Source organism: Bombina bombina, chromosome 5 (assembly GCF_027579735.1).
Source record: "Bombina bombina isolate aBomBom1 chromosome 5, aBomBom1.pri, whole genome shotgun sequence".
Taxonomy (NCBI): Eukaryota; Metazoa; Chordata; class Amphibia; order Anura; family Bombinatoridae; genus Bombina; species Bombina bombina.
In genome coordinates this window covers 251561702-251575027 of record NC_069503.1, presented here as the reverse complement: position 1 = coordinate 251575027, position 13326 = coordinate 251561702, and the positions used below count along the sequence as shown (strand labels likewise).

The following is a 13326-nucleotide window of genomic DNA, read 5'->3' as shown; positions in this document are numbered from 1 at the left end:
TCCTTAGAGACATATGGCTCAGAGGAGGAATCCTTGTCTCTAGATGACAAAGTCTTGCTTAAACAAGTGGAACATAGTAGCACAGGAGGAATAACTTGCACCTCCAAACAATATAAGCATTTACTAAAATTGGTAGCCAAATCTTGTTCAGTATCCATTTTGAATATGATTCACACTAGTAATAAAGTCTATGATTAAAATAAACCCTTTGAAATTAAATGCACCTTTAAATGACAAAAAACGGTACTTACAAACTGTCACCTCTAAAACTTCAGCCTTTGCTAAGGACTTACCGCTCCAGCTACCAAAAGAGAAAACCCACTAGCAATCAGTCAGAAGTAGAAGAGATAGCTCCCTCTACGATCGCTGCTGAAAGAAAATCTCTAAGCCGTTGTTCAGTATCCTCCGGTCAAAGAACAAAAAAGAGTTGTCACTGTTAAATGTGCTCTATGCGCTATGAGATCGGCTGACAGATAGCCGAAAAATCGGAAGTGCAAAATACGGTCACATGACTGTAAGCACTGAAAGAATTACAAGTGCGCCACAACTTAAAAAACGGCGCGAGAATAGCTGCCTCAGCGGCAATAATGATAACAGTAAAAAACTCTCATATGCAATAAAGTATAAATACCATATACCTCTTAGGCACATCTCAGGGGGAAAAATAAAGCTTAAATGTTATATTAACCCCTTCTGTTTCAGAACCATCACAAGTCTCATAGCCAGCCTATATGCCATATAGTATTTTGAAACAAATCTGATCAAAAACACAGACCCCTAGCAGTACAGTAGCCTAACAGAACTGCCCATAAAAATACTGCAGCTCATTAAGGATACAATCTCCTCAGACACTCATCTTTTCCATCCTCCTGGTCATAGAGGCAAAGAATGACTGGGGGTTATAGTAAAGGGAAGTGACACTTAACAGTTCTGCTGGGGTGCTCTTTGCCTCCTCCTGCTGGCCAAGAGTTGAATATCCCACTAGTAAATGGAATGAATTGTGGACTCTCCATGCCTTAGGAAAGAAATAAGTGTAAAGTTTTAGTTTTTATAAAACAATGGTGGGCACAGAATTCAGAATGAAAAATTTTCAGCAGCCTCCGTTTAAAAAGACCTTTATTCCTTCATTACAGGTCCTTAGGAACAAACAGCTACAACGTTTCAAGCCTGCTATAGGCCCTTAGTCATGTATGATACACGGCTAATCTTAGACTTCCCTTCTAAATCCATCTCCGATACTGTAATGCACACAACGCAATACCGCACTATCAGCAACACTAAACCTCTGCTTCTTAGTGCAGCAGAGCTACAAACAGGAGGCAACGTGAATATTTATGTATGAAAACCAGGGGAATTAACAGGAGGCATAATGATCTAAATCTCTCGGCTATGGTGGGATTATCTAAGAAGTCTAGTCAGCACTGCAAGGTCCCTCAAACAATTCTTTACATGAAAAGGTTTGCTTGAGAGCAGCTTATCTCTCTATCCATGGTTCTGGATGTGAAGGAAATACACCTATATTATAATGCTCAAAAAATGCCCCCAAACATTTTGCCTTATTTCTCTCCATGCCGGCGAGCATTTGATCATCAGGCCTCAGTGAGAGAAGAGCTCAAAATAACTGAGAGGTGATCTAATATAGAAATCAGCATATAAAGAGGGAAATGTTGTTGTACAAGAAAGAATGACATTTGATGGTGTTTTCATCTATTGAATGACAAGAGATTGTTGTTCATGTAACGTTTTGAATGTAGTTTACTTTAAATGCAATAAAACAACTGAACATTATAAACTTACCTGATAATATACCGTTATTACAGCAAGAGCATCAATTAACTGCTGCTGGAAGCTGCTGCGCAGAACTGATATTTTCTGAAAAAACAGTTAAATCAATAATTAAGAGAAAAATAAATGTGTTTTCTTTTCTGTAGAAGGGTGCAAGAACTCACATATGGCAGAAAGCAAAGGGAATGTTTATTTTGTAATAAAAATAACAAGTTGTGCAAGAGCTGTAATATGATAACAAAAAGGAGATAAGCTGAAGTTTGTAGATGCGCACAACGGGAGCTTCTATTATTAACAGGAGTTACGGTTGTAGTGTTACAGTGACTTACTCAGTTATTAAATGATGCTAATTCACACAGAAGGGCATTGGAAAATATTAAAAAGATAAATTAATGAATAAAAGGTTTTGTTTGCAATTAAAAAAACAATTATCCTGCCTTAGTGTTACGGTGTCTCAGACAACTTGGTAACTTGCATAATATGATCGCAAAAAAAGTAATTAAAATAATCATAATTTTTTTTTCTTTAATTAAGGAAGTATAGGCATATAGATTTTCTAAGCATCTAGATTTGCACAGATCTTAGGGTGAAGCGCTTTCATAAGAAGAAATGTGGCTTCAAAAAGACCTGTACACCACGAGCGGCCGCCTTCTTTCGCATTTGAATGCTAATAAAGCTTTCAAATGCCCAAGCCTAATATTTACCCTCCTTCTGCTCACATTTTTCAAGATCTGCATCTTGTGGTAAAAAAAACAGAATTTATGCTTACCTGATAAATTACTTTCTCCAACGGTGTGTCCGGTCCACGGCGTCATCCATTACTTGTGGGAATATTCTCTTCCCCAACAGGAAATGGCAAAGAGCACAGCAAAAGCTGCCCATATAGCCCCTCCTCGGGCTCCGCCCCCCAGTCATTCGACCGACGGTTAGGAGAAAAAAAGGAGAAAATATAGGGTGCCATGGTGACTGTAGTGTATAGAGAAAGAAATTTTTCAAACCTGATTAAAAAACCAGGGCGGGGCGTGGACCGGACACACCGTTGGAGAAAGTAATTTATCAGGTAAGCATAAATTCTGTTTTCTCCAACATTGGTGTGTCCGGTCCACGGCGTCATCCATTACTTGTGGGAACCAATACCAAAGCTTTAGGACACGGATGAAGGGAGGGAGCAAATCAGGTTACCTAAACAGAAGGCACCACGGCTTGCAAAACCTTTCTCCCAAAAATAGTCTCCGAAGAAGCATAAGTATCAAATTTGTAGAATTTGGCAAAAGTGTGCAGAGAAGACCAAGTCGCTGCCTTACATATCTGATCAACAGAAGCCTCGTTCTTGAAGGCCCATGTAGAAGCCACAGCCCTAGTAGAGTGAGCTGTGAAGCGTTCAGGAGGCTGCCGTCCGGCAGTCTCATAAGCCAATCGGATGATGCTTTTCAGCCAGAAAGAAAGAGAGGTAGCAGTAGCTTTTTGTCCTCTCCTCTTACCAGAGTAAACGACAAACAAAGATGAAGTTTGTCTGAAATCCTTTGTTGCGTCTAAATAGAACTTTAAAGCACGGACCACATCTAAATTGTGTAACAAACGTTCCTTCTTTGAAACTGGATTCGGACACAGAGAAGGAACAACTATTTCCTGGTTAATATTCTTGTTAGAAATTACTTTTGGAAGAAAACCAGGTTTAGTACGCAAAACAACCTTATCTGAATGGAACACCAGATAAGGTGGATCACACTGCAAAGCAGATAATTCAGAAACTCTTCTAGCAGAAGAAATAGCAACCAAAAACAGAACTTTCCAAGATAGTAACTTGATATCTATGGAATGTAAAGGTTCAAACGGAACCCCTTGAAGAACTGAAAGAACTAAATTTAGACTCCAAGGAGGAGTCATAGGTCTGTAAACAGGCTTGATTCTGACCAAAGCCTGTACAAAAGCTTGTACATCTGGCACAGCTGCCAGTCGTTTGTGTAACAAAACAGATAAAGCAGAAATCTGTCCTTTTAGAGAACTCGCTGACAACCCTTTATCCAAACCCTCTTGGAGAAAGGAGAGAATCTTAGGAATTTTAATCTTACTCCAGGAGAATCCCTTGGATTCACACCAACAGATATATTTTTTCCATATTTTATGGTAAATCTTTCTAGTCACAGGTTTTCTGGCTTGAACCAGAGTATCTATCACCGAATTTGAAAACCCACGCTTGGATAAAATCAAGTGTTCAATTTCCAAGCAGTCAGCTGCAGAGAAACTAGATTTGGATGTTTGAATGGACCTTGTACTAGAAGATCCTGTCTCAAAGGTAGCTTCCATGGTGGAGCCGATGACATATTCACCAGGTCTGCATACCAAGTCCTGCGTGGCCACGCAGGAGCTATCAGAATCACAGAGGCCTTCTCCTGTTTGATCCTGGCTACGAGCCTGGGAAGGAGAGGAAACGGTGGAAACACATAAGCTAGGTTGAAAGACCAAGGCGCCACTAAAGCATCCACTAGAGTCGCCTTGGGATCCCTGGATCTGGACCCGTAGCAAGGAACCTTGAAGTTCTGACGAGACGCCATCAAATCCATGTCTGGAATGCCCCATAATTGGGTTAACTGGGCAAAGACCTCCGGGTGGAGTTCCCACTCCCCCGGATGGAAAGTCTGACGACTCAGATAATCCGCCTCCCAGTTGTCTACTCCTGGGATGTGAATTGCAGATAGATGGCAGGAGTGATCCTCCGCCCATTTGATGATCTTGGATACCTCTCTCATCGCCAAGGAACTCTTTGTTCCTCCCTGATGGTTGATGTAAGCTACAGTCGTCATGTTGTCTGACTGGAATCTTATGAATCCGGCCTTCGCTAGTTGAGGCCAAGCCCGGAGAGCATTGAATATCGCTCTCAGTTCCAGGATGTTTATCAGAAGAAGAGACTCTTCCTGAGACCATAGACCCTGAGCTTTCAGGGAATCCCAGACTGCGCCCCAGCCTAATAGACTGGCGTCGGTCGTGACAATGACCCACTCTGGTCTGCGAAAACTCATTCCCTGAGACAGGTGGTCCTGAGTCAACCACCAACGGAGTGAGTCTCTGGTTACCTGGTCTACTTGAATCTGTGGAGACAAGTCTGCATAGTCCCCATTCCACTGATTGAGCATGCACAGTTGTAATGGTCTTAGATGAATTCGAGCAAAAGGAACTATGTCCATTGCTGCAACCATCAATCCTACTACTTCCATGCACTGAGCTATGGAAGGCTGCAGAATAGAGTGAAGAACTTGACAAGCGTTTAGAAGTTTTGACTTTCTGACTTCTGTCAGGAAGATCTTCATTTCTAAAGAATCTATTATTGTTCCCAAAAAGGGTACTCTTGTTGACGGAGACAGGGAACTCTTTTCTACGTTCACCTTCCACCGGTGAGATCTGAGAAAGGCTAGAACAATGTCTGTATGAGCCTTTGCCTTGGAAAGAGACAACGCCCCTCGGTCTTAGAACCGCCAGAAGGGACCCTAGCACCTTTGTGAAAATTCTGGGAGCAGTGGCTAAACCGAACGGGAGAGCCACGAACTGGTAATGTTTGTCCAGAAAGGCGAACCTTAGGAACTGATGATGATCTTTGTGGATAGGAATATGTAGGTACGCATCCTTTAAATCCACGGTAGTCATATATTGACCCTCCTGGATTGTAGGTAAAATTGTTCGAATGGTTTCCATTTTGAACGATGGAACTCTGAGAAACTTGTTTAGAATTTTTAAATCCAGAATTGGTCTGAAAGTTCCCTCTTTTTTGGGAACTACAAACAGGTTTGAGTAAAACCCCTGACCTTGTTCCACTGTTGGAACTGGGTGTATCACTCCCATCTTTAACAGGTCTTCTACACAATGTAAGAATGCCTGTCTCTTTATTTGGTCTGAAGATAAGCGAGACATGTGGAACCTTCCCCTTGGAGGAAGTTCCTTGAATTCTAGAAGATAACCCTGAGAGACTATTTCTAGTGCCCAGGGATCCGGAACATCTCTTGCCCAAGCCTGAGCAAAGAGAGAGAGTCTGCCCCCTACTAGATCCGGTCCCGGATCGGGGGCTACCCCTTCATGCTGTCTTGGTAGCAGCAGCAGGCTTCTTGGCCTGTTTACCCTTGTTCCAGCCTTGCATTGGTTTCCAAGCTGGCTTAGCCTGGGAAGCGTTACCCTCTTGTCTAGAGGCTGCAGAGTTAGAAGCCGGTCCTTTCCTGAAATTACGAAAGGAACGAAAATTGGACTTATTCTTAGCCTTGAAAGGCCTATCCTGTGGGAGGGCATGGCCCTTCCCCCCAGTGATGTTTGAAATAATTTCTTTCAATTCTGGCCCAAAAAGGGTCTTACCTTTGAAAGGGATATTAAGCAATTTTGTCTTGGAAGATACATCCGCCGACCAAGACTTTAGCCAGAGCGCTCTGCGCGCCACAATTGCAAACCCTGAATTTTTCGCCGCTAATCTCGCTAATTGCAAAGCGGCATCCAAAATAAAGGAATTAGCTAACTTAAGTGCGTGAATTCTGTCCATGACTTCCTCATATGGAGTCTCCTTATTGAGCGACTTTTCTAGTTCATCGAACCAGAAACACGCCGCCGTAGTGACAGGAATAATGCACGAAATTGGTTGGAGGAGGTAACCTTGCTGAACAAAAATCTTTTTAAGCAAACCCTCCAATTTTTTATCCATAGGATCTTTGAAAGCACAATTGTCCTCAATGGGAATAGTCGTGCGTTTGGCTAGCGTAGAAACTGCCCCCTCAACCTTAGGGACTGTTTGCCATGTGTCCTTCCTTGGGTCGACCATGGGGAACAATTTCTTAAATATAGGAGGTGGGACAAAAGGTATGCCTGGTTTCTCCCACTCCTTAGTCACTATGTCCGCCACCCTTTTAGGTATCGGAAAGGCATCAGGGTGCACCGGGACCTCTAGGAATTTGTCCATCTTGCACAATTTTTCTGGAATGACCAAAGAGTCACAATCATCCAGCGTAGTTAGTACCTCCTTAAGTAATGCGCGGAGATGCTCTAACTTAAATTTAAACGTCACAACATCAAGTTCTGCCTGTTGAGAAATTCTTCCTGAATCAGAAAGTTCTCCCTCGGACAAACCCTCCCTCACTGCCACTTCTGACTGGTGTGAGGGTATGACAGATAAATTATCGTCCGCGCCTTCTTGCTCCACTGTATTTAAAACTGAGCAATCACGCTTTCTTTGAAATGCTGGCATTTTGGATAAAATATTAGCTATGGAATTATCCATTACTGCCGTTAATTGTTGCATAGTAACAAGCATTGGCGCGCTAGATGTACTAGGGGTCGCCTGCGCGGGCATAACTGGTATTGACACAGAAGGAGAGGATGAAGAACTATCCCCACTACCTTCATTTGAGGAATCATCTTGGGCAACCTTATTAAATGTGACAGTACTGTCCTTACTTTGTCTGGACGCCATGGCACAATTATCACATACATTTGAAGGGGGGACCACCTTGGCCTCCATACATAGAGAACATGTTCTATCTGAAGGTACAGACATGTTAGACAGGCTTACACAGGCTAATAATGCAAAAAAAACGTTTTTAAACAAAACCGTTACTGTCTCTTTAAATGTTAAACAGAGAACACTTTATTTCTGAATGTGTGAAAAACTATGAAGTAAATATCAAATCTTTACCAAATTTTCACCCTAGTGTCTTAAGGCTTTTAAAGTATTGCACCCCAATTTTCAAGCTTGTAACCCCTTAAATGAGGAAACCGGAGCTGTTTTATCAATTAGCAATTTTAACCCCACTACAGTCCCAGCCACAGCGTTTGCTGCGACTTCACCTGTCCTTGGGGGTTATACGATACCAAAATAAGCCTTCCAGGAACGTTTTCAATGACCACCAGACCCTCTCACATGAAGCTGCATGCACTGCATCCAAAAGAAACTGCGCAATTATGGCGCGAAAGTGAGGCTCTGCCTACTATAGTGAAAGGCCCTTCCTGACTGGGAAGGTGTCTAAACGACTGCCTGGCGCCTAAAAACGTTCCCAAACACTAAAAGTTTTGAAAATAACTTCAAACCTCATAAAAAACTTAAATAAAGCAATCGATTTAGCCCACAAGAGAGTGTCAACCAGTATATAGCCCATAATAAGCCTTCATTCTGTTAAGAGTCTAATAAAATGGCTTACCGATCCCAAAGAGGGAAAATGACAGTCTTCTAGCATTACATAGTCTTGTTAGAAAATGGACTAGTCATACCTTGAGCAGAAAAGTCTGCAAACTGTTCCCCCCAACTGAAGTTCTCTGGGCTCAACAGTCCTGCGTGGGAACAGCAATTGATTTTAGTTACTGCTGCTAAAATCATACTCCTCTTTTAAACAGAACTCTTCATCCTTTTCTGTTTTAGAGTAAATTGTACAAACCGGCACTATTTTAAAATAACAAACTCTTGATAGAAGAATAAAAAACTACAACTAAACACCACATACTCTTCACCATCTCCGTGGAGATGCTACTTGTTCAGAGCGGCAAAGAGAATGACTGGAGGGCGGAGCCCGAGGAGGGGCTATATGGGCAGCTTTTGCTGTGCTCTTTGCCATTTCCTGTTGGGGAAGAGAATATTCCCACAAGTAATGGATGACGCCGTGGACCGGACACACCAATGTTGGAGAAATGTTGCTGCTGTAAATGGTATTTAAAACTCACAGAAAGCATTGGGATCTGCTAGTAACTGTAAGCTATAGAGATTTTGATACACTGCAAGTCCCAACTGTCTTCAACAGGGTTGATGGTAATAATAACGGCAAAAGGCTTCAGATCTGGCCCCAGGTATGGTGTTTAAACAGTACATGGAATACGGGGAATAGGTATAAAAGTCAATATATATTTTAGATACCTTTTGTTGATTATAAACCTGATATTCTATATACTGTACATTTATTTGCAAAATGATTTCACTTAAGGGAAAACAATACAACCTTTTTTCTTGATTACTCGACTAACAATATATTCATTAGTAGGTTAGTCGTATTATAAAAGAATAAAACTGACAGCAATTATTTACATTTTTAATGCCTATTTTAACTTTTAGAAGCTGCTATACTTTTTAAATTAAGGAGACATTGTACCCACTTCCTTCTAACTCTAAAAGAATATTTCATGATGTGTTACATTTTTATTTATTAATGTTTCTGTTCTGAACAGACTATGGTCCAGTTTCTATTACTACTATAAACTATGGAAACTAGGCCTATGTTTTTTGTTAGGCTTGTGGGAGTATTGCCCTCTCTACTAGCAAAAACATGGAAATTGTTACTACCCAGTGGGCAACAGTATTGGTTAAAGGGACATTAAACCCAAAAAAATTATTTTATGATTCACACAGAGAATACTATTTTAAACAAAATTACAATTTACTTCTATTATCTAATTTGCTTCATTATTTAGATAATAAGAAATAGCAATGTGCATGGGTGAGCCAATCACATGAGGTAAATATGTGCAGCCACCAATCAGAAGCTACTGAGCCTATCTTGATATGCTTTTCAGGAAAGAATATCAAGAGAATGAAGTAAATTAGATAACAGAAGTAAATTAGAAAGTTGTTTAAAATGGTATTCTCTATCTGAATCATAAAAGAGAAAATTTGGGTTTAATGTCCCTTTAAGTATTTCCTCATTGTTTAAACTTAACATTTTAAACGTTTTTACTTAAAGGGACATGAAACAACAACAAAATAATTATTAATGCTATTATCTTCAGTCCCTTTGTAACCTTTGTTGAAAAGCAGGAATGTAATCTCATGCCTGCGTCTGCATGGAATGACAAGATTATACATTTGCAGGAACACTAGACGGCAAGCACTTTTTCCTGTTATTTAGTGCTCTGGACATACACACACTAACTAGCTAGGTATCTCTTTAACAAGGAATACCATGAGTGTACAGAAAATTTGAAAGAGGTAAATTGGAAACTTTTTTAAAAATTGTATGTTCTCTTTGAATTAGCTTTATACAGTTTATATATAAATATTACTATAGCTTGATTTAAAGAAATGTTTACCTTCCTAATCAATACATTCTTAATTAAACCCTTATTATTCAAAAGATTATTTATTAGCTGGGTATCCCTATGATACCAGTTTGACACATCTTGAGTTACCAAATAAACCCTGATAGGTCATTATAATCAACATGATAAATTACCTTTTTGTGTACTTCTTCAATATCTTGCACAGCATCATTTATTCTCTTATAGAGTTTGAGTGCTTGAGCTTCTATCTTGTGATCGTAGTCAGCTTGAAGGTTTTGTTTACGGACAGCAACATCTTTCTTCAGAGAATCAAAAGACTTAAATAGAAAGAAGCAAATAATTTAGCACATATCTAGGTTCTAGCCATTAATACAAAAAGCTTTATAAATTCATGGGTTGAACAAATCTGATGTAACAAAAATATAATGTTTTGTAGCTTTGTAGTGCATAAAGATAATATAACCTTGTAAAATTGTACTTCAAGGGTGGGTGACCTCACCTTAACAAGAGTTTGTATCTCCTTTGTCATTTCTTGTATTGCACAAATTTCACTCTGATCTGTTTGAGAAGCATGGTCTGCTGTATAGAGGCCTACTCTGAGCTGATCCGATATTGAAGGCCTAAAAGAAATAGAATAGATTAGAACAGAGATTGGAAAATACCAGGAGCAAGAGAAGTCACATCTCCTAAAGTTTTATTTCTGGCTCCTAATTTTTGGCCCAATCTGTATAAAAAAATGGGCCTTTCAGGGGCATGTCCAAGCAGCGTCTCTGTGCTTACACATTTCCTAGAACTCCAAAAGAACTACTGACAATCCACCAATAATTGGTCACTGTTTACAGCATCCACACTTGGGTTGACAATATTATTTGTACTTCAATCTGGAAGGAGCAGAAAATCACTTATTAGCTGTATTAATGATTTAGGTGCCACAGATCAGAGAGTTGAGGCTTTTAGCGGAGCCAACCTACAAGGTTACGCCCCCTCCCCCGGATATCCGGGTGTCAAAGCCCCTCTTGAATTAACCGGCACCAGATCAATATACTAATTTATTTAGGACCAGATTACAAGTGGAGCGCAAACTATAACTCCCACTTGAGCATAAATTGCGGTAGAATTAGGATTTTTGTGCTCATATTATGAAAGTAAACTGTTTTCGTTCTAGTGGTAACCCAAGAAGCACAAAAAAGTTAGAATATCCCATGAGTGTTTATGTATTCCCCCATAGAAGTCAATGGAGAAAAAAAAACACCCAACTCAAGCAAACACAATCGCATATTCTCATTTGCAGTAACCCAACATGAAAATATGAATATTTCAGTGTTCTACACATAACAAAAATTTTTCTATTTTATACATACACACATGATTTTTATATATAAATATAAATATATATATATATACATAGCGCCTGATGACATGAGGATAACATAAGTCTGTGTTTGTTATTTTAGGCCCATTAAAAGCGTTATAGGGGTATACCATACCCAGGGAGGACTGAAGCAAGATCAGAGTGGCAGAAGTTGAACCTCTTCTTGAATTTGTGGGGCATTTACCTCATTGGATTGAGGTTGAAGTTTGTAAGTAGAATATCCACAAGGAATTTATTTACAACTTTCTACACAGCTAAATGTATATGTACTAGCTTGGACTTGGAACTTTATCTGCTAACTCTGTTTTTATAGTACACATCGGACGTTATTTAGTTAATTGTTTTTATTATTATTTTGATACTTATTTGAACATATATATCACTTGCTTTTTAATGTGGACATTTTAGGATATTCCCTTTGCTTGCACCTTTTTCTGCTCTTTGTTTTTATGGTTCTTGAATGTTTGTGTTCTGGTGGGGACCTTTACACTTTCACTTTTTAGAATGTTTTAACGTTTATCTTTGTTTACTATACATACACACACACACACACACACACACACAAATATCTATTTAGAAATACATAGAGCATATTCCCCATGTGCAGAACATTTGAATGTGAAATATTTACAGCAAATACATAGTTAAACCTATGAATTTTGCATAAATATGCTTTTACATGTTTCGGCAAAGGGCTCCAATGCACATATATGTATACATATGTATTTGTGACTTTATATGTGTTTATATGGCTGTAAATACATATAAAAATACATATGTAGACGTTTATAGACATATATATATATATATATACACACAACTTTAGACATGTACATGTGACTTTTTTTTCTCTAACACATGAGATCTCATATCTTTGAGCCTTTATAACTTTTGTGTGCATTTTTTTAATATAATTTTTATTAGATGGTGTTCATATGAGTGTAACTATACTTTGTAATTTATTTTTGATGTGTTTTGTGCACATCACTTTTAATTTCAACTCGTAATTCTAGCTGTAAGCCCGATGAGCACAAACCCTTGCGATAAACCCCTTATTACTCAGATGACAATGTTTGCACTCCACTCGTAATCTAGCTCTTAGTGTTGTACTTATCTGATTTCTAGTCCCTATGGCAGCCTTGTTATGATCAACCTGACATGTTAAGATTTCCTGACATGCTCAGGTGAGCAATACCAGGACTAGAAAGCTTTTTACTTCAGCTAATAGAGAGGGTGCCATCCAGCTATGCACTGGGGCAACTAGATGTAACATCTACAGCAGATATTGAGCCTACCGGATTAGTAGAGATAATCGTATGTTCAGTGACAAAGAACCAGCTAGCTCAACCCTTCTCATGGACACAGAGGGCCCCCACAAAAGAAAATCCTCAAGTTTGGTAAGCACAACACACTACCTACTCAGGACCAATACATTATGGCACATAATACTATAATTGCACCAATCTACCCAACGATCACATCTATGGAGAAGAATGATAGCTCGTCCTTAGATACAACACCTCAGTTAAAGAGCTAATTTCATACCAGAATCATTACAGGATATAAGAAACAATGGATCTATTTTTTGAATAGCACACATCCCAGTGGTATGAATGAAAATAACAATTACTGGGTATTTCTATGATGAGACATATAAGGAAAATTAAGTATATGAGAACATAAAACAAAAAGATATATTGTATATAAGACCCATAATGTGTATATTATAGAAATTAAATTATGAACATGTCTATGATTTTAAACTTGCAATAAATTTTGAAAGGGTTAATCTATCAAGTGATAATTAGAGACGTTATAAAAGCTATGCTACTGTAGATTTATTTTATAAAATAATATATCCCATAGAAATTAATGGATGTGGTAGGCGCCTCTCTGCTTAGTGGAAGGCTTTTTTCAGCCACACGGACCTGAATGAGAACAGCAGAACTACACGCTATGTTTACATTGAAAATAACGGAGAAGGTAGGCACTATTCATATTGGTCGTCATGATGTACGTCTTGGCAGACTTATTTGAGAACTACCTTCAGAGAACTGTTAAAACTTTTTAGTGTGGGAACTCAAAAATGGCTACCAATCGGAGACTAGCAACTGCTTTCCGATTAGTCAGCGTTTTATTTAACTTTTCAGAATATTTTA

General features: G+C 39.1%; 1 protein-coding gene across 1 annotated transcript in view; it reads right to left on the bottom strand.

The window, feature by feature from the left end:
• Positions 1-13326, bottom strand: part of C5H10orf67 (chromosome 5 C10orf67 homolog) — a 401727-nt gene that overhangs the window by 345948 nt on the left and 42453 nt on the right. Inside the window, exons 2-4 of the mRNA XM_053713953.1 lie at positions 10295-10415; positions 9969-10112; positions 1798-1872 (exon numbers count right to left, since the gene is read on the bottom strand). Of these exons, the coding sequence (XP_053569928.1) occupies positions 1798-1872; positions 9969-10112; positions 10295-10415 (340 nt within the window). The remainder of the gene's footprint in view (positions 1-1797; positions 1873-9968; positions 10113-10294; positions 10416-13326) is intronic.